Source organism: Schistosoma mansoni, chromosome 7 (assembly GCF_000237925.1).
Source record: "Schistosoma mansoni strain Puerto Rico chromosome 7, complete genome".
Classification (NCBI taxonomy): Eukaryota; Metazoa; Platyhelminthes; class Trematoda; order Strigeidida; family Schistosomatidae; genus Schistosoma; species Schistosoma mansoni.
In genome coordinates, this window is record NC_031501.1 from 676,091 (window position 1) to 702,695 (window position 26,605).

The 26,605-nt window shown below is 38.2% G+C and overlaps 1 protein-coding gene across 1 annotated transcript; it reads right to left on the reverse strand.

Annotated features, from left to right (window-relative positions):
* Positions 1-888: 888 nt before the first annotated feature.
* Smp_175640 (hypothetical protein) lies at positions 889-26,031 on the reverse strand (the record flags this gene model as incomplete). Its single annotated transcript, XM_018798565.1, has 8 exons — positions 889-1,532; positions 6,759-7,278; positions 8,021-8,066; positions 10,647-11,051; positions 16,754-17,146; positions 22,701-23,077; positions 25,673-25,858; positions 25,900-26,031. 8 exons carry the CDS (start codon positions 26,029-26,031, stop codon positions 889-891), a joined length of 2,703 nt encoding a protein of 900 aa, XP_018653494.1.
* Between the last annotated feature and the right edge of the window lie 574 nt (positions 26,032-26,605).

Consider the following 26,605-nt stretch of genomic DNA (forward strand, 5'->3'; position numbering starts at 1 on the left):
ACGAGAAAGATAGGAGTGAGTAGCTGTTTTACTAAGTGATAGAAATATACAAGAACGAAGGAACAATCACCTATAGTAATATTCATGAATGGACTTGAAAATGTTGTTATTGTTGCGAGTGTGTGTGTGTATATATATATACTGTATATGTATTTATGAGTATGCTTACCCCCTATATGTGTACTTTTACCGGTATCATCAGGGAATATTGAATAGCACATAAGTCATAATGAATGTAATCGATTGAAAACAGCACAATACAACACAACACAACACATAACTTACATTACCAATATAAAACAACATAAACACATACTTTATATGAAATCATTGAATAACAAGAAGATACAAAGATGAAAATAAAGAGAACATTCAATGAAAACAGTTAAAAAAGAAGAAAGTACCAATACTAATGAGTGTGTAAGTGAATCAATCAATTAAACAATTGAATAATCAATCACTAAGCAAAAAAGTAACAATCCTAATCAGTTGTCAAATATATATATAAATATTAAGAGTTGATTGGCGCATGTCACTATGAAGTGTGTGTGTGTGTGTGTGAATGTAGTTTGATCTGTAATCTATAAAGTAGGGGATAGATAGGCGGTATTGAAATTAATCATTCATAAATGAATATTTCACATGAACAACAATAACAACAACAACTAATCCATCAAACCGATAGCTTGTATAGAAGAAAAACAAAAAGATTGAACTATCCATGTTGATACTTTGATGACAGTACACTGTCGTTGGTGTCGTTGTATAGGAATATAAAGAAGCCTGTCAATATACACACACAAATCCACATAGATAAACACATAAACACCGGGGGTAATATATAATACGTGATGAATGATTAGTATTATTATTCATAAAACATTACAATTATTGATTGATTAATTTTGCTTCAGTTTCTTTATCAGTTACATAATTAATTAATCTAGGATCAGTTAATAGACGATAATCATTTGGTGACATAGATATACCAATTTTATCACCAACATGATGTACACATGATGAATAAATAGTTGGTATAGAAGAATTTGTTAATATGGTATCGTTGTTGTTGTTGTTGTTAACCTCCCCCCCACTATGACTTTGAATAAAATGCATATTTTGAAGTCTACATCGATCAACTGTATAAATATTACTATTATTATTACTACTACTAGTAGTAGTAGTAGTATTGGTAGTAGTAGTAGTAGTATTAGTATTAGTAATAGAAGTAGTGGTAATAGTATGATTACTAGTAGTAGGATGTATTAAGGAATCAGAAGGTACCATATTATTGTGTAAATGAGTAGTTTTCTGTTTGATATTTTTATTAATAGTATTGATATCATCGTTATGCATTGGATTATATACACCGGTACGATTAGGTATATGAACGAAATGGGAACCAAAATTGGAACTAACAGGAATAATATCTGAATGAATTTTTCCATCATTAAACTCTCCTATTTCGTCTCGAAAACTAGCTAAATTGGAAAGTATTTCTGCAGTCATAGTACAACTATCACGTCGTCCAGCTGTTAAAGATTCAAAAAAAAAATACTCAAATGAAGTGAATGTTTTGCATTATTGAAAATCATTTAAAATAAATCAATGTAGTTTTTTTAAATCAAATTACGGTAAGAACACCCGCCCCCACATGTCATAGTACAGTCTAGGGTGGGAAGAATTCACTCTCTCTCTCATGAAATCTTTGTATATAGCCACTTGTTTATTGATGGCTGCCACGGAATTTCTACTCATTGCCTCCATGAGGCAGAAGTGTTATTTACGAAAGCGATAAGACGAAAAGTCAATGTCCAAGTTAGTGGATAGAGAGGATCTACCTAAGGGAGTTGGTAAGCCCTGATGCTAAATCAATGGTTTACATAGGGCTCCCGGATCTTAAAGGAACAAACGAATGGCGTACAAATTTACCATGGGATTGAATTTCTTGACGCTGCTCCACTACCTTGTGGATTAGTCCCTTTGTTCGAAGACTCAGGGAATGATCTACCAAGAAAACTACATGTTTCAGTCTATGCACTCTGAAAATATCCCAGATTACACACAAATGTATTAAGCATTCTATATTTTAGTACCCTATTGTATCAGGTCGTATTTGGATAAATAATAATAATAATGTAAAGGTATATAGGGAATAATGTTGAAATGATTCAGTGTATTTGTAACCTTCAACAGATGACTTTGTTTTTTTTTAGTCAAGTTGAATAATATGCACAATTGAAATACTTCAATGTTATTCTGAAGAAAATAACATTAGGGTCAACTTCATTAAAGTGGAAGATAAGGCTTATTGATGAAGGTGTTCGACTTTAATTTACCATTTACAGCTCAGAATACACCAGCCAAAAAATATATATATACTATGAAAGATTGAAATAGAAATGACTATTAAAGAATGTAAATAGAAGTGATTCGGGAGTTAATTTCAGGTATTTATCTATTTATTTAAACGCATATACATTGGTACAAGGAGACACCAAAATATATATGTGCCAAACTTCATCATTGGACTTATGTGAAGGCTGAGATTCTGTCCGGGTGCCTAGACTGAAACAGGTGATTCTCTTAGGCCACACCCGGAGTCTTTGACCTACAGGTTTAATCCATAAGGAAGTTGGGCAATGTTAGGAGATATAGTCCCATGGTAGTCAGTGATCAACAATAGGTTCATACGCCATATGTTCCATCATGTGAATTACTGGTCGAGAATCAGGGTTTTTCAACTCCCCTAGATGAACCCGCCATATCTACCAACCCGGTTAAAGCGTCGGACATAATCTTTTCATCTTCTCAATTTCGTAAACAACACCGCCTTTGAGAGAAGGCAGTGACTAGAACTTCCTTGATCAGTGGTTATGTATGTGTGGCCATATGAGAGCATTTGTAGAAGGAGATCTGACTCTCCTCACCCTCGACCATACAAGGGCATTTGAAAACAAATAATAGTGTCTTATGCACTCGGTCACTGAAACAGACGTTCCATTATATGATAACAATAATTAATGATGCTAGTTTTTTTTATGTAGGTCATAAGTAAAATAATTATAACAAACTCATTACTGATGTAGCTTATGATGAAAAAACTGGAGACGTTTTATTCTTGAGTAAACTATTCAGCTTAAAAAAAAACACAACAAAATCACCTCCGAAATGGTTGTACTGAACTTTGAAGAGAAAAAAATTGAAATCATGAGTCATTTGAAGCTAGACCACCATGGAAAACCTGGAAGCACTGGACGGCCGTTTCGTCCTATTGTGGGACTCCTCAATGGTAGTGGGCATCCACGACCCCGCCTCGCTAGATTCAAACCCAGGACCTACCAGTCTCGCGCCAGAGCACTTAACTGATAGACCACTGGGCTGGCATCCGATGGAGTTTATGTTTAGCTCCAAACCAATTCACGGTGGTCTAGCTTCAATTGACTCACGCTTTCAACTATGAAAATACTAAATCTGGACATGAAACCCCTTCTAAAAAAAATCCCCTGTCATCTCTTCAAATCATATGAGTTTTAACACACACACTTTGTTCTGTTTAAAAATGATGAAACACTTTGACAAGTTTTTTTTACAATAAAACAACATCAACTAACCCTAACCAACTTAGAAAATTACACTACCTACAACAAAATGTATGGAAGGGTTCCTTTTAGATTGCTCAAACCTACAAAGCATTTTTTATATAGACCATATTACGTAACATATAATATCTGTGTGTATGAATTAATCACCTAATCATACTTTTGCATTATTGATTGGTAAAATATTTGATATTTGTAACTGTAAATGAAGTACAAAGAGTTGAGTAATACAGTAACTGCAGATGAAATATGGTTACAGAAAATACATACACGTTTTCATAACGTAAATTATATTTTTATAAAAGCACTACCGTCTAATCTTCAGTGCTATTAGAAGTATGAGAGCAGTTATCACTTCCCGGTTGCCCACACCGTGCCCAAGAGACAACTGCTTGAGGCCGGTCACGCACGGCCTTGTTGTGGGTAGTTTTTGTGTTAGCTCCGTACTTGTTGGGACCTTACCGCCGGAGACGGATATCCGTGGGATAAGGCGAGGTGTGCAATTTTAGGGTCGAAATTTTCTGACCTCATCCCTCCTTGTGGGAAGACAACATCGATGTTATGCTCGTTGCCTGAAGGAAACACCTTACTGCTGTCACACCTCTGTACAGTAAGCAGTACGACTTCGCCATCGGACATTGGGTTCGCTGCTTTTAGTCTTACCGCTCTTTAACCGACCTGTCTGGCATGGTAGGGCCTTGAGGAATGATTGTTCCAGCCAGTATAGCTCGATTGGTTCATCACGATAGGCAAGCCCGACCACCACGTCAAGGTAGCAGCAACGGTCGGGCTACCGTCCAATAGTCAATAGAATATTCTCAGTATGAGGGGGTAGAGTTGTGAAGATTTTTGAACATTACTGAGATCATAAACCGATTCAAGTTAGAAAACCAATGTAAACTATGAAGCTATTTCGTCCTGGTACCGGTCTCCTGATTAGTGCATATCTACGATACAGAAGATGGTTGAACCTAGGACTTGCATCTCTCGTTGCGATCGCTTAACTTTCAGACCACTGAATCAGTATCAAGTGATTTACACTTTTAAGTTAAAAAAAAATCCGCCATATTACGCAACGACCCTTCCATTATCTTCCATAGGTAACTGCCCTACACTGGACGCTGTTGAACTCTTCTAGAATCCCATACTACGATGAAACAGCTACCCAGTGCGACTTGGTTTTTTAATGATTGTCTAACTTAGGTCGATTAGTATTTGCAGTAACATAAAGTATACTACATAATCTCTTACAATTTGTTATCTGAAATGGCAAAAGACAAATTACTAATACTACTGCCAATAATAATAATAATAAACATGCGCATGTATAATCACAAGATGGATTAGTCACATGTTCCACGATCGACTAATCACACTGTACTCATAAGTGGATTAAATTGATTAAAGCACATAAATATCGATACGAATGGGCACCAGAATAAATATGCGCCACATAAATAAGGAAATGAAATGGTAAAGAGATAAAGAAAGGATAGGGGTGGTAAAATCAAAATACATAAATGAGTAGAAATATATAGACGAGAACAGATTATAAAAGAGGTTCAAGAAGTTCTCACTGTTATGAATAATGTAAAGGAAATAATAAAAGAACCACCATTGGTTTCTGTTTTGAGTCATGTCTAGTAATATCAAAAGTCACTGAGTTGCATCAATCTCTAGGATCCCGATTATGAAGTTGTGAAGGACGACAGATGTTAGTCCCATCATACCCTGAAACCATGTCAGAAACTGAACACCACGTTTGAAGCGTATAATCAATCTCCTGAAGATGGTCATACCAAATGAATTATTTCATTGAGGCTTGAACACACATTGTTGAACTTACCCACTGAATACACACCGATGACATAGTTCTATTCGGTGAAGACGCTGACAAAATGCAGAGTCTTCTGATCACCATAAGCAACTATGCAGGGATGTTCGGGATGCGATTCTCTCCCTCGAAGTGCAAAATGTTACTTCAGGATTGGGTTGTATCGACACCTAAAGTAGTTGAGCATGTTGACCTCTTCACTTATCTTGGGAGTCTCATCAGCCCTTGTGGTCTGGTGTGTGACAAAATCTCAGCACGGATACAGAAGACTCGTCTAGCTTTCGCCAAATTGCGTCATTTATGGCGTAGGCGAGATATCCGTCTGGCAACAAAAGGACGAGTTTACTGCGCAACAGTTCGTTCCGTACTACTTTATGGCAGTGAAATATGGCCGATAAGAGTAGAGGATATTCGTAGGCTGCTAGTATCCGATCATAGGTGTCTTCGAAGCATTGCTTGTATATCCTGGGACCACTGAGCAAGTAATGCAGTTGTTAGGTAACGGGTACTAGGTAAGGATGGCAAATCGATTGGTGAAGTAGTGAACCATAATCAGTTGAGATGGCTGGGACACGTGTTACGTATGCCCAACCACCGACTGCCCCGACGTGCAATGCTTTATGGCGTAAAAATAGGTTGGAAGAAAGCTAGGGGCGGCCAGAACAAAACGTGGCATAAATCCATGAAGTCACCGACAAGTGGATTGAGCCATGTTGGTAGGTGTAGACTACCTGGTTGGGATTCGCGAGATGATAGCAATCGATGGTTGGAGACCTTGAATGACATGGCTGAAAATCGTTTGCAATGGCGAAGGTGCATCCACTCTTTGTGTTCTCCCAAATTCTAATCTTTTGAATTCTTCATGTCTCTATCTTTTTTCTCTTTCCCAATTTATTTCACCGGATTATACTCCTTAGATTTTCCGGAGACAAAGATGATTGGACACAAACATCCATCTAACAACATCAATTCTGAGAGGCCATGTTTCACAAACATAGAGCACATCTGCCCTTACCGGTGCATTGTAAACTCAACCTTATACATCCAGATCAACATTACGGAGGTGTAATGAACGTTCCATATTAGCAGACATTACTCTAGCTTTTATTATACGTAGATTGATCTCATCTGTCGAGCTGCCGCGAACAACACTCGTGTAACTATCTCTATGTACAAACTTTTAAACCATTTCTAACATGTTAAGCATAAAATTGAGATTAATCAACTTTATGATTATTTATCAATAATTACGAGTTCAAAAAGAGGAAAAACAAACAGGTAAACGAAACTTTTGATAAATAAACACACATACAAATACTCACCAAAATGATAAGTAGACTCATCTGCCTTACAAATTAAGTTGGGGAGTTGTAAATATTCATCCAAATCATTATTACCAGTACTAGTGTTACGAAGAAATAAATCATCTGTTGTTGTATTGTCTTGAATACTACTACCACTGCCGCCGCCGCCACAAACGCCAACACCACTTGAGCTAGTTGTTCCACTCCTAGCAACTCCTCCACTAGCATTCAACATATTAACGAGATTACCTCTATGTGATTCTGCATGCTGCAATGGTAAATTATGTAGATGTGTACCACCAAAGGAATAATTATCTTGATTAAGATGAAAACTATGCGATGATGCGGTTGATAGTGAAGAAGATGGATCAATGAGATCGGAATATTTCGAATTTGTTGGCATTATATTATTATTTTTATTGGATATACATGGATAAATTGGTTTATTCATTGGTTGTTCTAAACTATGAGGATTATAAACACTGGAACGAATTTTCCAACTTTTGTGATGTTTCAATGCTGTATCAACAATGGAATCCTAGAAAAGTTCATATAGACGCCAATAGGCAAAAAAAATAGTCGTTATAGTATTCAGGAAAAAGTGGTGTCACAGAGTAGACTACAATCATATCGTTAATATAACTTAAGAATTATACTCTAAGCTTTGATTCCTTCAAAATTTCGAAATTTAAACAACCCCGAATGATCAGTTCATAAGTCCTGTCTCCTACTCTAACTAGCATGAAAAATAAATCATTCAAAGGCAATCTAAAGGGAGACATCAAGAATTGGACCAAGTAAATAAGCAATGAGTATCAACCATTACAGTGAACTAATTCGATAGACTTAATCATCGAAATAACTGTAACTGATTACATAGAAAGATATTAAGATAGAATGTTAGTTATTAAGTTTTGAATGAGGTGATCGTGATTGCTGTTATAGGCATGAAGATAACTGTCACTTCCTAATTACCAATGCTGTGACCGTAGATCCCGGCGGATAACTGTATGAGGCCAAACAGACACAATCGTTTTGCGGATAGTTTTAGATGAATTAGCTCCATAGTTTAAAAGACTTATTGTTAGTGGCAGAAATCAAAGGAATAAGATGTGTTGTGTTAGTTTTAGGGTCAACCCTTTCTAAGCCCTACCTTTCATTGTGGAAAGGTCTCATTGTTCCAGATTCTTGTTGTTTGATGGAAACACTTTATATGCAATATAGTGAGTAAAAAAGTTGGAAAATGAATATCGTCTTAAAGGGAAAAAAACTTTACTTACAATGTTTTTCTTCTCCATTGTACCACCGCTGTTGTCCATGTGAGGTCTAAACAGTAAAAAATAATATACTCACAACTCAACAAGAAAAGAAGCCTATCGAAATGATAATTATTCATTCACACCGAGTACATGTTTATGTCCTCTGCTCCGGGTACTATTACTATTTACCCGTGAAAGGCTACTGAAACCATTACCAGGCTGCCTAAATCATCAAAGTAGATGGAGTGGTGACGGCTGTGGAAGTGGAGAGTAATTTGCAAAGACAAAAACAACGGTTTAAAGGTGAATAATAGTTTCAACTGCTAAGCAGTTACTGAGCTCCATTACATTGAAAGTGTGAGCTTTAATGCGATATGTCAACCAGCACAGTGAAAATTACTGAGTCCAGATACCTGAAACCTTGTGAAACAGATATGAATTTCATTTGAAGCAAAAGATAATAGATCGGTGTCTCAATGAGAACAGTGACATTGATGTAGATACATCCAGCTAATGAACGCTCAGTAAGACAGAACAGATGTCCTTTATTCCACTGCTAGCTATCATCCAACTTTAGTAAAAACTTATGACTAAATGGTGGTATTGATATAATCCGCTCAGGATTCACAAATGACACAGACTGATCAGTTATAGTACCTTAACATCGACAACAGGTAGGTATCTGGCCTCAGTAATTTTCACTGTGTTGGTTGACATATCACATTAAAGCTCACATTTTCAATGTAATGGAGCTCAGCAATTGCTTAGCAGTTAAAACTATTATTCACCTTTAAACCGTTGTTTTTGCCTTTGCAAATTACTCTCCACTTCCACAGCCGTCACCACTCCATCTACTTTGATGATTTAGGCAGCCTGGTAATGGTTTCAGTAGCCTTTCACGGGTAAACATCAATACAGCTCAGAGCTGCATCGAGAGGAATAAAATGAGTGAAAGCAATCATATGAGAATAAAAGAAAAAGACAAAGGATATGATTTGACATATTTTGATTAATCAATTAATGAATCTGCGGCTAACCTAAAATCGATTGCAGTTAGTCTAAATGTGCTTAGTTATTTCATAACACTACAACCTATCCCCCCACAACGAAATACTTGAATTCTAATATTGCTTTATATACTTATTCAACATAGAATCTGGTATATATACACACACGTTGATTCAAGCTGACACATCACAACAGTATGGAGAGATGAGGTTACCAATATCATTATCAGAATAGTAGAAATAGTAATACGGTTAGAGAATAAAAAACGAATTTGTTCAACAAAAAAAGTATTAGATAGTTTTACAACGCCAGATAAGTCCATTTGCACCATCACAGCTAATTCTGAACCATATCATCCGAAGTCTATAACCACTGGTCATTATAGTCGTGTAAACCACAAACCAGGTAGTTTAGCTCCTGCCCACATGGCTCAGTTTAACAGCCGATTATTATTACTATTATTATTAGCTTTATTCAATATTACATTTTAGGTACAATATGGAATTCTCAGCACAATATATTTCGACAAGTTTCCGTTTCTTACTTCTTCGTCAATCCTGACGATAAATATTGAGTGATCGCCAGTTAGAAGTTAGCAGTCCAGTCAATCGACCTCTAAATAATGTACATTCTTTTCGCTGTATATTGCCTAACAGCAACCACGATATCTCTGATTGGGCCTTTTGTAACTTGTACAACGAAAGGTTGTACACTTCTCAGAAACGCACCTGAATAGGTTATGCGATTAATAACCATAATGATGTATTACAACAAACAAAATTAGATAAGTTGTTGAAATATCTAGATGGCAGGAACAGGTAGCCCAGATGTTCAAGCAAGTCGCCGTAGACTGATGATTTGACCTCTCTTAGCCCCCAAATGCCCTGGTACGGCCGAAAGTGGGGAGAGTCCACTCTCCCTCTCCAAATGCTCTCATATGGCCACGCGAATATATAGCTTCTGCCAGGAAAGTCCTACTCACTGCCTTCTCGCATCACGGGTAATGTTTATGAAATTGACAGAACGAAAAGCGAATGTCTGGCGCTTTAACCGGGTTGGTGGACACCGAAAGTCCACCTAGGGGAGTTGAAAAACCACAATTCCAAACCAATGGTGCACATGGGCTGGCTCCAGTATCTTAAAGGAACAAATGGCGTATGAACCAACTGTTGGTCACCGGCTACCATGGGACTGCATCTCCTCACGATGCTCCACTGCCTTGTGGACTAGACCTTTAGGTCAAAGGCTCCGGGTGTGGCCCCCTAACAAAACCACCTGCTTCAGTCTGGGCACCTGAGCAGTATCACAGCCCTCACACAAATCGGATGAGATTTGTGCGGCGCATATTTATCTGGTGCTTCCTTGTACCAATATTTATGTGTTTAAATAAATAAATAAATAAATGATCTCTCTTAGCTTTCTTTTAACCTACTCTTATACTAAAACACTTTTAAAATACCTGTAAATAAACGAATTCATTGAGATGGTAAAGATTTAACACTTGGTGTATTTTGGAAATTCGTAGGCAGTCAAGGGTATTTAAACCAATGAGATATAATACAATCATAACCGCGGGTGACCTAATCAAGCTTACAACTACAAACGGTAAGTAAATAAATCTGAAAATAAAAAAACGTACGTGCACATTTTCATATCACAAGCAACTGTATCAAATCCGTTTGATGACTGCGACTCTGTTGAACATGTATAAGGTCTTTTTGGTGGCATTAGATGAGATTCATTTGTTGGTAGTTCAGTATGCACAAAATGACTATTGTCCAGTAGATGAGTATCACGATGACGTCGAGTCATGCAAGCACGTTTAGTATCTGTATCATCCATAGGTGTTAAAATATTTGAAGTTTCTTCTTCTTCAACTCCTCTTAGTTTACATGCTGGTCTGAAATAATGATCACTGGACATGATAGACCTAGGACTTAAAATATGTGACTTTTCTGTCTTCCCAGGACCATATGTATATTGTTCAATTGGATTTAATTGAATATCTGATAATGTATGGTGGATAGATGAATCAGAAGCAGTCCTTAGGAGAAATTAAACATTACAACTAGTAATAATATTAAACAAACATGCAACATCAAATGTATATGAAGATACCTTTTTTCTCAATTGGGAACAATAAGAAAACTATGACGATTCAAAGTTCACACTAAATCAAATGACAGAATTTCAACCTCTTGGAGAGAATTTCAAAAAAAGAGAATTCACAAGAAAGAATACTTCCTTCAATTATATTATGATTTCAAAGGAATTTTCAAATTGATATAACGATGTGCAAAATTTTATTTCCCTCTAATTTAAATAAATCTTACAACTCATAAATATAGACATATCATCTGTCTAAGAACTGAAACAGTTACAGTGTGGTGTATGCTACTTGTGTAGACAAACACTAGTGACTAGCTTCGTGAGGGAATTCTCGGAGTTCTAGTGAGAAGCCGCGACCAGTGGAGTTAATCCATATCAGGTAGAGACAGGTATTTACCCTCAAATGCCCTGGTATGGTCGAGGGTGGGGAGAGTCAGCTCTCCCTTGACAAATGCTCTCACATGGTCACACATATACAACCACTGGTCATGGAAGTCCTACACAATGCCTTCTCCTAACATTGTTCCACTGCCCTATGGATTAGACCTGTGGGTGAAAGGCTCGGGATGTAGCCTCCTAAGAAAACCAACTACTTCGGTCTGGGGACTCGGGCAGTATCACAACCCCCACACAAATCAATGATAACTATTACTGGCCTCATTGTTATTGTATGGCGCATATGTATTTGGTGCCCCTTTGTACCAATAGAAGATGGTAAGTGAAAGTTCGTGGATTGGCTGAAGTTAGACATTAACGCCATTGGATGCCGACTCTGTGGTCTAAAGGTTATTTATTTATTTAAATACATAAATATTGGTACAAGGAAGCACCAGATATATATGCGCCACACAAATCTCATTTGATTTGTGTGAGGGCTGTGATGCCCAGGTACCCAAACTGAAGCAGGTGGTTTACTTAGGGGGCTACATCCGGAGCCCTTGATATAAAGATCTGATCCACAAGGCAGTGGAGAATCGTGAGATGCAGTCTCATGGTAGCCGGTCACCAACGATTGATACATACGCCATTTGTTCCCTCAGGATACTGGAGCCAGTCCATGTGCACCATTGGTTTGGAATTGTGGTTTTCCAACTCCCCTAGGTGGACTTTCGGTGTCCACCAACCCGGTTAAAGCGCCAGACATTCGCTTTTCGTCCTCTCAATTTCGTAAACAACACCCCCGCCACGAGAAGGCAGTGAGTAGGACTTCCCTGGCAGAAGCTATATATTCGCTGGCCATGTGAGAGCATTTCTAAAGGTTAAGCGTTCGCGCAAGAGACCGAAGATCCCGGGTTCGAATCCCGCGAGCTAGATAATAGATGTGAAATGCTGAGGAGTCGCATACTAGGGCGAAATGGCCGCCCAGTGCTTTTCAGTTTTCAATGGTGGTCTAACATCAATCGATTGATCTCAATCAAAGACATAAGTAGTGTGTAACATCATTCAGAAATAGAATGCCTGGCAGCAGAAGGTTGAGAAGATCGAATCGAAGGGAACGGCAACAGAGAGTAATTGTAATAGTGATGAAGGACGATGAAGTTTGAGACAATTGATGGCAGATTTACAAATAAAGTATTTAATGTATGTTTTTTTACATTTTACGAAAGAACTCTACGATATTGTGTTAAGCAATAAATTGATTGCCCCCACCTGAGTTCTCGTTCACTGACAAGAAGACCCTTTAATGTTCTAGTAATCTAGGCAACAGTGGTGAGTAAAGATACTTCTACTTCTCATTATTAAATCAAAATAATATCATTAATAAATAGAATGTAATTAAACTTGGAAATCAAAGACAGGTTGATGGATTCAGATTTGCAGAGATTACAATTTTCGGTATGTTTGTTAATGATACTGCACAACTGTCTAAGTTAAAGCATTTGAATAGGTGGTCGAATAGAACTACTGAATGGTTAATTAGGCCAAGCGTACAAATGAAAAAAGAGACAAGATAACAGAATGCTCTCGTTAAGAATCCAAGATGGTATGCACTGGGAATAATAATAATAATAATAATAATAATAATAATAATAATAGTTAATATCACGAATTGATCTTAGGCCACCACTGGAAAACTGAAAGTATAGACCCAGCACATGATCCCTCAGTGATCCGTATCCACGATCCCGTACCTGGGCATTGAGCCTGGGGTCTTCAGTCAGGGGTGCAACCATTGAGTCAGCACCCAACGGTGTTAATATCTAGCTTTGTGAATGCGTACTGCTGAGGAGCCCCATACTGCGATGAAACACCCGTCCAATACTTCCAGGATTTCAATAATAGTCTAGCTAAGATCATTTCGAAGTTTAAACTGTGAAAATAACAAAATCTCCACAAATTCTCCAGATCATTACTACTACGATTAATATTAAAAATAGTAATAATAATAATCAACTCCGCCTGTAGCTCCTCCAGGGGCTACTGCCGGTCCCAAGCCCGGGTAAAGGAGGAGGGTTGGGCATGGGGTTAGCGACCCCATCCCGTAGAAAATCAACTCGCTAAAAAAACGCTAACCAGAAAAAATCATTCAAACCATTTAAACTCTGCCCTGGGAGTAGAAGGAAAAATGACGTCTCATGATGAAAGCCGAGTTCCTTCGGAAGTCATGAGGCCGATGCACCTTCTTACAACCAGAGCAACAATTCTTATAGGTACATGGAATGTCCGGACAATGTGGGAGACCGGAAGAGTCTTCCAAATTGCTGCAGAAATGAGAAAATACAACCTGGAGGTGCTTGGAATCAGTGAAACGCATTGGACGCAGGTTGGACAACAACGACTGTCTTCAGGAGAACTTCTGTTATACTCCGGTCATGAAGAAGAAAATGCCCCACATACACAAGGAGTTGCATTGATGCTGTCCAGAAAAGCACAAAATGCACTTATAGGATGGGAATCTCATGGACCAAGGATCATCAAAGCCTCCTTCAAAACAAAGAGAGAGGGCATTACAATGAACGTCATCCAATGCTATGCGCCGACCAACGACTACGATGAAGACGCTAAAAACCAATTCTACGATAGGCTGCAGTCAATCTTCGAGAAGTGCCCAACCAAGGACCTGACCATTCTAATGGGAGATTTCAATGCCAAGGTTGGAAAGGACAACACTGGATACGAAGACGTCATGGGACAACATGGACTGGGAGGAAGGAACGAAAACGGTGAGAGATTTGCAAACCTATGTGCCTTCAATAAACTGGTCATAGGTGGCACCATATTCCCACACAAAAACATACACAAAGCCACTTGGATTTCACCGGATCACACTACACAGAATCAAATCGACCATATCTGCATCAACAAAAAGTTCAGGAGGACGATGGAGGATGTGAGAACCAGAAGAGGAGCTGATATAGCATCCGATCATCATTTGCTGGTCGCCAAGATGAAACTAAAACTCAAGAAGCACTGGACAATGGCGCGGACAACATCACAAAAGTTTAACACGGCCTTTCTTCGAGATGCTGACAAACTCAACGAATTTAACATAGCCCTCAGCAACAGGTTCGAGGCCTTTCATGACCTACTCAATGGAGAGGGAACCACCATAGAGAGCAGCTGGAAAGGTATCAAGGAGGCAATCGTTTCAACATGTCAGGAGGTTCTGGACCAAAAGAAGCACCATCACAAGGAATAGATCACTGTTGGTACACTGGATAAAATTGAAGCAAGGAGGAACAAGAAGGTAGCAATCAATATCAGCCGAACAAGAGCAGAAAAAGCCAAGGCACAAGCCGAATACACAGAGGCAAACAAGCAAGTGAAGAGGAGCATCAGGACCGACAAACGTAAATATGTGGAAGATTTAGCGATGACAGCGGAAAAGGCTGCAAGAGAGGGGAACATGAGACAACTGTATGATACAACAAAGAAACTTGCTGGAAATTACCGTCAACCAGAAAGACCAGTGAAAAACAAGGAAGGCAAAGTAATCAACGATATTGAAGAACAACGAAACAGGTGGGTAGAACACTTCAAGGAACTCTTGAATCGACCAGCTCCACTGAACCCACCCAACATCGAAGCAGCACCCACAGACCTCCCAATCGATATTGGCCCACCAACAATTGAAGAGATCAGCATGGCCATTAGACAAATCAAGAGTGGCAAAGCAGCGGGACCAGACAACATCCCGGCAGAGGCACTGAAAGCAAATGTAACAGCAACTGCCAAGATACTCCACATCCTCTTCAGTAAGATTTGGGACGAAGAACATGTACCAACAGACTGGAAAAAAGAACTTCTGATCAAAGTACCAAAGAAAGGTGATCTTAGCAAGTGCGACAACTACAGGGGCATCACTCTCCTCTCAATACCAGGGAAAGTCTTCAACAGAGTATTGTTAAACAGGATGAAGGATTCCGTAGACGCCCAACTTCGAGATCAACAAGCTGGATTTCGTAAGGATAGATCGTGCACAGATCAAATCGCAACTCTACGTATCATTGTGGAACAATCAATCGAATGGAATTCATCACTCTACATCAACTTCATCGACTACGAGAAGGCATTTGATAGCGTGGACAGGACGACACTATGGAAGCTTCTTCGACACTACGGCGTGCCTGAGAAGATAGTCAACATCATACGGAACTCCTATGATGGACTAAACTGCCAAATCGTCCACGGAGGACAACTCACCGACTCGTTCGAGGTAAAGACCGGTGTTAGGCAAGGTTGCCTACTCTCACCCTTTCTCTTTCTCCTAGTGATCGACTGGATTATGAAGACGTCAACATCTGGAGGAATGCACGGGATACAGTGGACAGGTAGGATGCAGCTTGACGATTTAGACTTCGCGGATGATCTGGCTCTTCTATCACAAACGCAACAACAAATGCAGGAGAAAACGACCAGTGTAGCAGCAGCCTCAGCAGCAGTAGGTCTCAATATAAACAAAGGGAAAAGCAAGACTCTCCGATACAATACAATATACACCAATCCAATTACACTTGACGGAGAAGCTTTGGAGGATGTGGAAACCTTTACATATCTGGGCAGCATCATTGATGAACACGGTGGATCAGATGCAGATGTGAGGGCGCGGATCGGCAAAGCAAGAGCAGCATACCTACAGCTGAAAAACATCTGGAGCTCAAAACAATTGTCAACCAACACCAAGGTTAGAATTTTCAATACAAATGTCAAGACAGTTCTTCTGTATGGGGCAGAGACGTGGAGAACTACGAAAGCCATTATCCAGAAGATACAAGTGTTTATTAACAGCTGTCTAAGCAAGATACTTCGGATCCGATGGCCAGACACTATCAGCAACAAGTTACTGTGGGAGACAACAAACCAGATTCCAGCGGAGGAAGAAATCAGGAAGAAGCGCTGGAAGTGGATTGGGCACACTTTGAGGAAATCACCCAATTGTGTCACAAGACAAGCCCTCACATGGAATCCTGAAGGTCGAAGGAGAAGAGGAAGACCAAAGAACACATTACGCCGAGAAATAGAGACAGACATGAGAAGAATGAACAAGAACTGGAAAGAACTAGAAAAGAAGGCCCAGGACAGAGTGGGTTGGAGAAAGCTGGTCGGCGGCCTATGCTCCATTGGGAGTAACAGGCGTAAGTAAGTAAGTAAGTAAAGTAAAGTAATAATAATAATCAGTTAAAAATGTGTAATTACCTGCGCCAATCAACCACTGAATACGGTGTTTGAGCCTGCCTAATCTGTTCAGTAATATTAGCAGAAAAAGGTGTTTTCAATTGGTGTTGTAAAGAATTTGTAGGAGGAAAACTTCGAAATCCAACTGGTGTGCCGATACCAGCACTAAAATAACCTGATTCACATGTATATTGACTTGAATTAGTTAATGATGATTGTTGCGTAAGTAAACTGGTAGTGGATGCCACTTCAATATCTGAATGAGATGTACAAAATAGATAAGGATTTGTAGAAATATGTGATTTCGGTTGTAAACTTTGATAGTACGGTTTAGTATCTGTAAATAAATTAAAATTCCTTTGAATTTGATGCCGGCTAACAACTGCAACATTGGAACACTCATTGTTCCAATTACTGAAAATTGAAAGGAAAAAAAGAGAAATTAAATTTATTAAGTGTATAGTAGGACTGTGAGGAGAGTTTGTCTTTTCAATACTGATGTAGCTATCAGAATCCATGTTCGCAAACCTAACCTCTGCATAAAAATGAAGTTTGTACAACAACTCTCGTTACTTTGGTCATCGGTATAGGGGTGTTTTTAGCTGAACTTTGATTAAACCCTTTATTTTAAAAATACTCAATCAAATTTCTAATTTCCAGTATAGTCGAGGAGTGATTAAAGTCAGACACTAACATCGTTGGATGCCGGTTCAGTGATATGGAGATCGAACCTTAGCGTTCAAGACTCAAGGTCCTGAGTTCGAGTTCCAGCTGTGGGGATCGTGGATGCTCATTGTTGAGGAATCCCACACTAAGTTGAAACCACTGCCCAGTGCTTTCAGGTTTTTAATGGTGGTCTAAACTCGGATCGGTTCACGATTTCAATGAAATTTTCTAATTTCCTTCACTTTTGTATTTTTACATAGTCTCAAACATGTCTTTTGATTTTCACATAACTACTATAAGATTGACCTTTCATCAACAAGAGACTGATCAATTACAGTCCTAAACAACAATGAGAAGATACAAGCAAACAACACCAAGTGAATTTAAACTTCACCCCGTTGCACAAGCAGGTGGCTATCATGACTCAGTAACTAAGTGGATAACGTGATGGCGTTTGAAGCGAACGGTACTGGGTTCGAGTCCCAGAGTAAAACATCAACTCTGAGATGCAGTTACATTCAGCTGACAAGTCCCAAATAGGATGAAGTAGCGCACGTCCTGGACTCCATTACCAGCCACTATCCATCTTTGTTTCATCAAAATAGTTTGTTAATTCTTTTTATATATTATGCAATGTACCAACTGTTTAATTTTTCGAATAATTACTTTGATTACTCTGATCCTCCTTCTTCCAATCGCTCAGTATTATTTTTATAATCACTGTAATATTGTATAATTATTACATAATGCAAATACTCGAGTCATATATATATATATGCTCCTCATACGTATCCATCAGTCAGTCAGTCACAACGTAGAACTTCGTACGTACGTACATCAGTTCGAGTTATCATACCACTTTAGCACAGAGATGCAGTTGTCGAATCAAATCCCATAGTGGTAGAAGTAGTAAGAGTATAAGCAATAATCCTTAGTATTAATCCATAGTTTTGATAGTACTACGCAATGACAGAAGTGTAAAAATGAATAATGGATAAGAGTATTTATACAAATTTCTAGACTGATTATTTTACCATACTTGAAAGTAGATAGACGATGGAGCTTATCATACGAATAAATTCAAAGATAACACCACAATTCAGCTACAGCATTAATTGGAACATGAACATCGTTACTGATAACACTTCTTCCACTTAACTAGATATATTATTTGCAAAGAACTATACAATTCAAAACAACTTTTAATAGAAAAATTTGTCAAGTTTGAAGAAGCACAGTATAAAGTCAACTCGTTTGTTTATCATAAGATCATGATCGGAATGTATTTGTTCAAATAACACACCACTTTTTCTACTAGAAGATATATATATATTACCCTCAAAATATTGAAAATAATGAACGGCTTTGTTGTTTTTTTTAATTTATGCCGAAGAACAGTAGAAAAACTATACTTCAGTGATCTACGTAACCTTAAGGGAAAGTATATTACCAAACGAAATTTAAGATGATGGAAGTATACTTTGATCTACCTTATAGATGGAATGAAGAATGAGCCCCCAAATGCCCTGATAAGGCCGAAAGTGGGGAGAGTCCGCTCTCCCTCTCCAAATGCTCTCACATGGCCACACGTATATAGCCTCTAACAGGGAAGTCCGACTAACTGCCTTCTCGTGTCATTACTGTTGTTTACGAAATTGAGAGGACGAAAAGTGAATGTCCAACGCTTTAACAGGGTTGGTGAATACGGAGGATCCACCTAGGGGAGTTGAAAAACCCTGATTAAAAACCGATGGTGCACATGGGCTGGCTCCAGTATCCTGATGGAACAAATGGCGCATGGATCAATCGTTGGTCACCAGATGACATGTGACTGCATCTCTTTACGATGCTCCACTGTTTTGTGGATCAGACCTTTAGGTCAAAGCTCTGGGTGTGGCCCCCTGAGAAAACCACCTGCTTCAGTTTGGGCACCCGGGCAGTATCACAGCCCTCACACAAATCAAATGAGATTTGTGTGGCCCATATATATCTGGTGCCTCTTTGTACCAATATTTATGTTTAAATAAATAAATAAATGAAGAATCAGTGAAAGGTCAATGATTTGATTTTAAGATTTGAATGCATGTTAAGATGTATTAACCAATATTTTTCTACTGTAAAGTTGAAATCATGAGTCAATTGGAGCTAGACTACCATGGAAAACCTGGAAGCACTGGACAGCCGTTTCGTCCTATTGTGGGACTCCTCAGCAGTCAATTTAATTTAATTTTGACAACATATAGCTCGGATAAACAATTAATGTATTTATGGATTAATGCCATATTTTGATCTACTTGCCATTAGGTTAATTTTTAACCTAATTTTATGTTAATCAGGATTGAATGGTGGGGTAGACGATGGTTAAACATGCATAACACATGATCTGAATACCTCAATCGATGAACGTTTATTAACCATATCAATCGAATTCCCAGCTCTATATAGTAACCTATGCCTGGCGTCGGTATTACTCACGTGATGGTTCCACGATATTCCAATAATGCTTTGAAGATACTTATGGACAAATAATTGCATCTAATAAGTGAGTTCCATTTTTATGTGCTATGATTTACAAAAATACACAATTTGTTTCATAAAAATATAATTGAACTTTGGCTAACAGGAAATATTTCACCTACAACTAAGGTTAGCAAAAGACAGACAAAAATTTCTGGATCCTTACCCCGACGGGTGATGCTGCCTAGTGTAGGAGTTTGGGACGACCAAATTAAGACATGACACAAGTTTATAAATTCATTGATAATTGGACTGAGCTATGTTAACAGAAGTAGAATACCTGGTTGGGGTCCGAGCACATATCGTAACCACTGTTAGGGAATTTAAGTAATATGGCTCAAAATTATTTGCAACAGTGTAGGTGTATCCACTCAGTCCTGAGATTTCTTTATAAATTCTTTTCTCTGTTCATACATGATAATACTGAAATTGGTTCTATTTCCACCACTCTGGAATATAGTTTGATAATTTCATCTTTTTGTGCTAATGTGGTATGCTAACTTTAGCCGATGGAAATGTGTCAGGTTCTACGTTACACATGACTGATCAGCTGACTGATGTCGAGAAAGAAAATCATTTCTTGCCGAAGAAAACATCTTTGAAAGACAAAGGTACGTGAGTAACACTGTTTTGGTATTGATATGATGAATTAAGATTTGACAAGAGTGAACAAAGATTGCAAATGTTTAAAAGAATGAATAGAATGCCGATTGATGAATGGAATTTCAAGATATAATGTGGTCAAGTGACGGTTGCCTATGACATCGATTCACTTACATATGCTGCACACGCACACAACTAGACCGTTACCAAAAGACAATAGAAGCCACTACCCGGTAGAAAGTGACTTTTTTCTTCAAGAAAAATAACACACTTATACACAAAGTGTTTAACACAAGAATAAATATGATGATTAGTCGTCATTTGATAAATGAATCGCGGAATGTTGTGGCAACTATTAGATCATTCACTCTCCAATGGAATGAATTACCATGTATACACTATTTGATTAGGAAGTTACATACTCGAAACAACACAGCCGGAGAATTTTCGCTCATATATAAACTGATGGATTGACAGTTCAGTCATCACTCGACTTCCAACCAATCAATAGGTTAGAGGTTTAAACCTTACTTCTCCCACTTTGGTTTAAGCCATATGAAAATTATCGTTGTAACTTATACAAATTGTGATTCAAAAGCTGAGAGCCACATCAGCTCTGTCATATCAGTTATGCCCAGTTAGTGTATAATCTAAGAAGGATAAGTTAAAGATCATCATTAAATGGTTAGTATATCATCAGAGCACGTCCAACCGCTTTTTAACGAATAGAACATCAAAGCCAACTATGTTAACTTATTATTTGAACACATAAATATTGGTACAAGGGAGCACCGAAAACATATGCGCCACACAAAAAATTGTCATTTCATTTAATTGTGTGAGGGCCATGATACTCCCCGGGTCCCCAAACCGAAGCAGGTGGTTTTCTTAAGGGGCCACACACAGAACCTCTGACCTAAAGGTCTGATTCACAAGGCAGTGGGGTATCGTGAGGAAATGCAGTCCCGTGGTAGCCGGTGACCAACAATTGGTTCATACGCCATTTGTTCTACTCAAGATTCTGAAGCCCATGTGCACTATTGGTTTGGAATCAGGGTTTTCCGACTCTTTTCGTGTCCACCAACCCTGTTAAAGCACCGGACATTCGCTTTTCGTCCTCTCAATTTTGTAAACAACACCCTCGCCATGAGAAGGCAGTGAGTAGGACTTCCCTGGCAGAGGCTATATATGCGTGGCCGTGTGAGAGCATTTCGAGAGAGGGAGCGGGTTCTCCCCCCTCTCGGCATTTGGGGGCTATGTTAACTAAAACACTACGAGCATACTTTTAAATGAAAGTAAAAATGAACAAGTATAACAAAAATTTGTAAACAATGACAATGATTATGGTTTTTATACCTCACAGATTGACCCCAATCAGGATATCATTTAAAACTACGAAGTGCATTGGAAAGCCATTTTGTCTTATTACGGAACACCTCAGTAGTATATACGCAACCACGACACCAAGGTTCAAACATGAGACCTTCAGGTCTCACAACAGTTAGTTAGTCAGTCACAACGTGGAACTTCGTACATACATACATCAGTTCGAGTTGACATACCACATTAGCACAGAGATCCAGTTGTCGATTAAAATCCCATAGTGGTAGAAGTAGTAAGAGTATAAGTAGTAATCGGCACCTAATGGTAGAATTCGAACTCCAACCACTTGGTGACCAATACTACCAACAAATGAAACCAATCCCTAAAAAACCCCTCCAACTAAACTATGATACTCAGCTCACACTGGTGACCTACTTCAAAATGTTCTTGAAGTTCTAGTGAGTTGTGACTAGAGGAGTTCAGAAATGTCAGAAGAAAAACAGCTAACATCGTGTGATCACCGCACTATTTCGCGAAATTGACTGGAGTTGGAACGGTACCATTGGATGCTGACCAAATGTTTCAAATGGTCAAAAATTTGCTGCAAGACCTAAAAGCCCTATGTTCAGTATTTGTCGGGGTCACGGGTGCTCACTGTTAAGGATTCTTACGCTGGAATGAAACATCTGTCCAACCCTTCATAGTTTTTAATAATACAACGACTAATATCCGTCTGTGATGAATACCATCGATGAATTAAACCCATCACCACAAACTCCCCCCCCCCCAACTAAACAATTGCTATAAATTATTTTCTCAACCAATTTTTTTCTTAAAAAACAAAATCCATGGTACTTACTCTAAACAACTTTTAGGAGCAGAATGTTGTGTAGGTGGAATAGTAGACCAAGAGGATGACAAGTAATTATCAGATGATGCATAATCAGTATCATGAATAAAAGTATTTCGTTCATGTAAATGATGAGATGTATCAGGTGTTGTAGTTGTAGTAGTTTTTGAACCAATTGGTTCATATGAAAATGGACAAACATTTGGATTTTGAGACTTTTGTGATAATTCTTCATCTAATTTAACCGGAATAGTTTCTTTAATTGGTACAGTACTACTAGGTAATGGCCTTTGAACGACTCGTTCATCATGAATATTTGATGCTGATGGATATACATTGGTATGAGAACTAGATACACTGGAGCCATGTATATCTTTACGATCGACCTGGAGGATGGAAGAAAAAAAATGAAAAACGTTATAAATGAATGACAATTTTACACAAGGTTGTCGGTTATGATCAATGTAGGACCTGGCATAGATGAGCATCAGTTTAAGTTTACGTACCAAATAAGTACACAGATGAAATTAACATGATGACTAGTATTGAAAAATGACTGAAATAGTGATACTAACACCAATGCTTATCACCATAAAGAATATTGCTTGTAGAAGTGATTAAAATAAAGCAAGTCTGTTAGTAATTTTTATTAATATCTGCATTTTCATTTAAATCAATTTGTGAGTTTCGCATCAGTGATTGCTAGAAAGCTTTTTTCAAATTGTAATGTTGGCTTCTTGAAGCAAATACGTTCTGTTTTGTTGACTATAGTTTACAAAACACTGTTTCCAAATATCTGGGACTAAATATCAGCACGGATACAGAAGACTCGTCTAGCTTTCGCCAAATTGCGTCATTTATGGCGTAGGCGAGATATCCGTCTAACAACCAAAGGATGGGTTTACTGTGCAGCAGTTCGTTCCGTACTACTTTATGGCAGTGAAATATGGCCGATAAGAGTAGAGGATATTCGTAGGCTACTAGTATTCGATCATAGGTGTCTTCAAAGCATTGCTTGTATATTCAGGGACCACTGAGTAAGTAATGCAGTTGTTAGGTAACGGGTACTAGGTAATGATGGCAAATCGATTGATGAAGTAGTGAACCATAATCAGTTGAGATGGCTGGGACACGTGTTACGTATGCCCAACCATCGACTGCCCCGACGTGCAATGCTTTATGGCGTAAAAATAGGTTAGAAGAAAGCTAGGGGCGGCCAGAACAAAACGTGGCATAAATCCATGAAGTCACCGACAAGTGGATTGAGCCATGTTGGTAGGTGTAGACTACCTGGTTGGGATTCGCGAGACGATAGCAACCGATGGTTAGAGACCTTGAATGACATGTCTCAAAATCGTTTGCAATGACGAAGGTGCATCCACTCTTTGTGTTCTCCCAAATTCTAATCTTTTGAATTCTTCATGTCTCTATCTTTTTTCTCTCTCCAAATTTGTTGCGCTGGATTATACTCCTTGAATAACATCTTCAAAGCCTAATCTTTCACATTACTGCTTAAACTCTTACTACTCCTACCACTATGGGATTTGAGTCGACAACTGCATCTATGTGCTAATGTGGTATGGTAACTCGAACTGATGTACGTACGTGCGAAGTTCTATTTTGTGAATGACTGAAATATCTGAAGAAAATTCATAAGTAAATTCAGAACGGTTATAAAAAAGGAAATGGAATATCCTACGGTTTATAAAAAGACAATCTTCTTAAAACTTGGCTTCAAATGCGATGGAATAGCTGGGAGGATTGATTTTAGACTAAAGGCAATACCAAAAAGAATGTGTTCAGCCACCAATTTGGTGCAATTCATAATTCACTGATTTTACTTAAATACATTCTTGATTCGGGACAATGAGGACTTGATGTTGTACTCTTGCTATACTTAAGTACTGATATACAATAATTTAATGTCAGTCATTGAAGTAGATTTAGTCACAGATTAGAAACATATAATATATATCCCAATTACCAAAAGCAGGCAGGTTACTCGCTTTCGGTAGTAAATGGGGTACTAGAAGTATTGTTTCCAGGAGTGAAGCACCATAAAAGTTTGATCATGAAACGGTTTATAATCTCATCATTAGTAAAGAAAACTAAATATTCAATGTGTGTTTTGGCAGACGCATGTTGAAGGAATAGTGGTCTCTGTGTTTCCAACAACTAAAAACAGAACTTTTTGTTGGCGTTTTAAAAATGTGCCGTATTTTGACAACTCAATACATTGAAGATACCACAGTAGTACTGTAATGGTTATCATATGCGCCATGAATGTATATTGGGGAAGTGATCTATCCTGTTACTTATCCATGAAATGAAGTCATAAGCTAACATGGTTACTTGATGAAGTACGTTTGATAAGTCATTTTTATCGACATAGAAACGTCTACTAAATGTTTGCTGATCTATGACTCTTTAAGTAGACGTATAAAGTTGGAAAAACCAATCGACATTATAGGAAAAGTTGCAAACAAATACCACAAAAATACAATAACCATTCCACCTTCATAATTCGTCCTGATTCCTTTGAATTAATTGTTTATAGTTTATTTCCATTAGGCAATAATGCTTCAGAGCAAAACCACATGAAAAGCGAATGCTAATAGACAAATGAGACAAGTAGTTTGTTGAGACATTATTTCAAAAAACTGACACCTGTGAGATCGCAAACTGTATTTAAAAACCGAGTGGCATTCCAAGTATCCTGAGATAATCTCACAAATATTTGTACCGTTAAAAAGTTTGTAGCTAAAAAACGAGGTTACGCAGTCATTTTATGATGAAGAGAAAAATTTCTCTTAGGTTTAAGATATATCTGACGCACTATGAAGTCAAGAGGCTAGTCTCTGAATTTTGAGATTTATAGCACCCCAATCTAGGGGAAACAAACTGGCGGAAATACCAATATATAACTGCAAAAGTTAAAACAAAAGCCAACGTCCACAAACCATGGCACGAAGTAAACTCACCGGCATATCTTTTTGGAAGAACGGGGTTTCCTGATTAGAGTTATCGCCAGTCTTTAATGTCTGATAGTCAGTACTACTAATATTGGACAAGGAGTATGCTTTTAGGATTCCCGAGCGATTCGGGACACTTCCAGATAAATTATTATGATCAAGTGATAACGGAAGGCCGTCGTAGGCATGTGCAATCTGAATGTAGAATTGTAATGCCAAGTGTTGTAACAACATACCTTGCAGATCTCTTGAGCGTCTCTCATAGCAGCAGCAAAGTTTGCCGTAGACGCCGCTTCTTTCATTTTTAGAAGTTCTATCTTCTCTTTGAAATTTCGTGGATTGGAGTACCCAATATGTTTAGTCGTCATTTCAGCCTTTTAACATTCGCTCACAAAACTAAACTTCTAAGATGAAGCACAGAAAGATCGGTAATGAAATTTAAATATGATGAAGTCTAAAAAATTTGGTTTGGAATCTTGACTGACACGGTTTATTCATATACAGGACTTTTAATTGGTAGCATAAAAACTTGCAAACATCTACTTAAAATTTACAAAATCTCACAGCGTGGTATATTTTTCACTATGCAATGCACTTAACTTCAGATATATTACGGAAATGAAGAAGTATCTTAGTAATTTTCGACGAACAGCAGCAATGCCATCACAAAGCCGCCTCAAAGACCGCCTTCGTTAACCTAGAGATTTAAAACTTCAACTTTCAGACGTCTTACATTTAGTTTCTGTCTTGTGGAGACAGCGAGAATAAAGTTAATCTAACTCTGTGTATAAATCGCCAAAGATCATTATTAAATGCAGATAATTTCAGTTTCGCAATGTGACTCAAGTTTAAACTATGGAGCCTTTTTTGAACGAAAGAGTAGTTTCGGTTTCAGTTTGGAAAGGACAGGAGGCTTGATGACCTGTGTTTGTCCTGGCAATC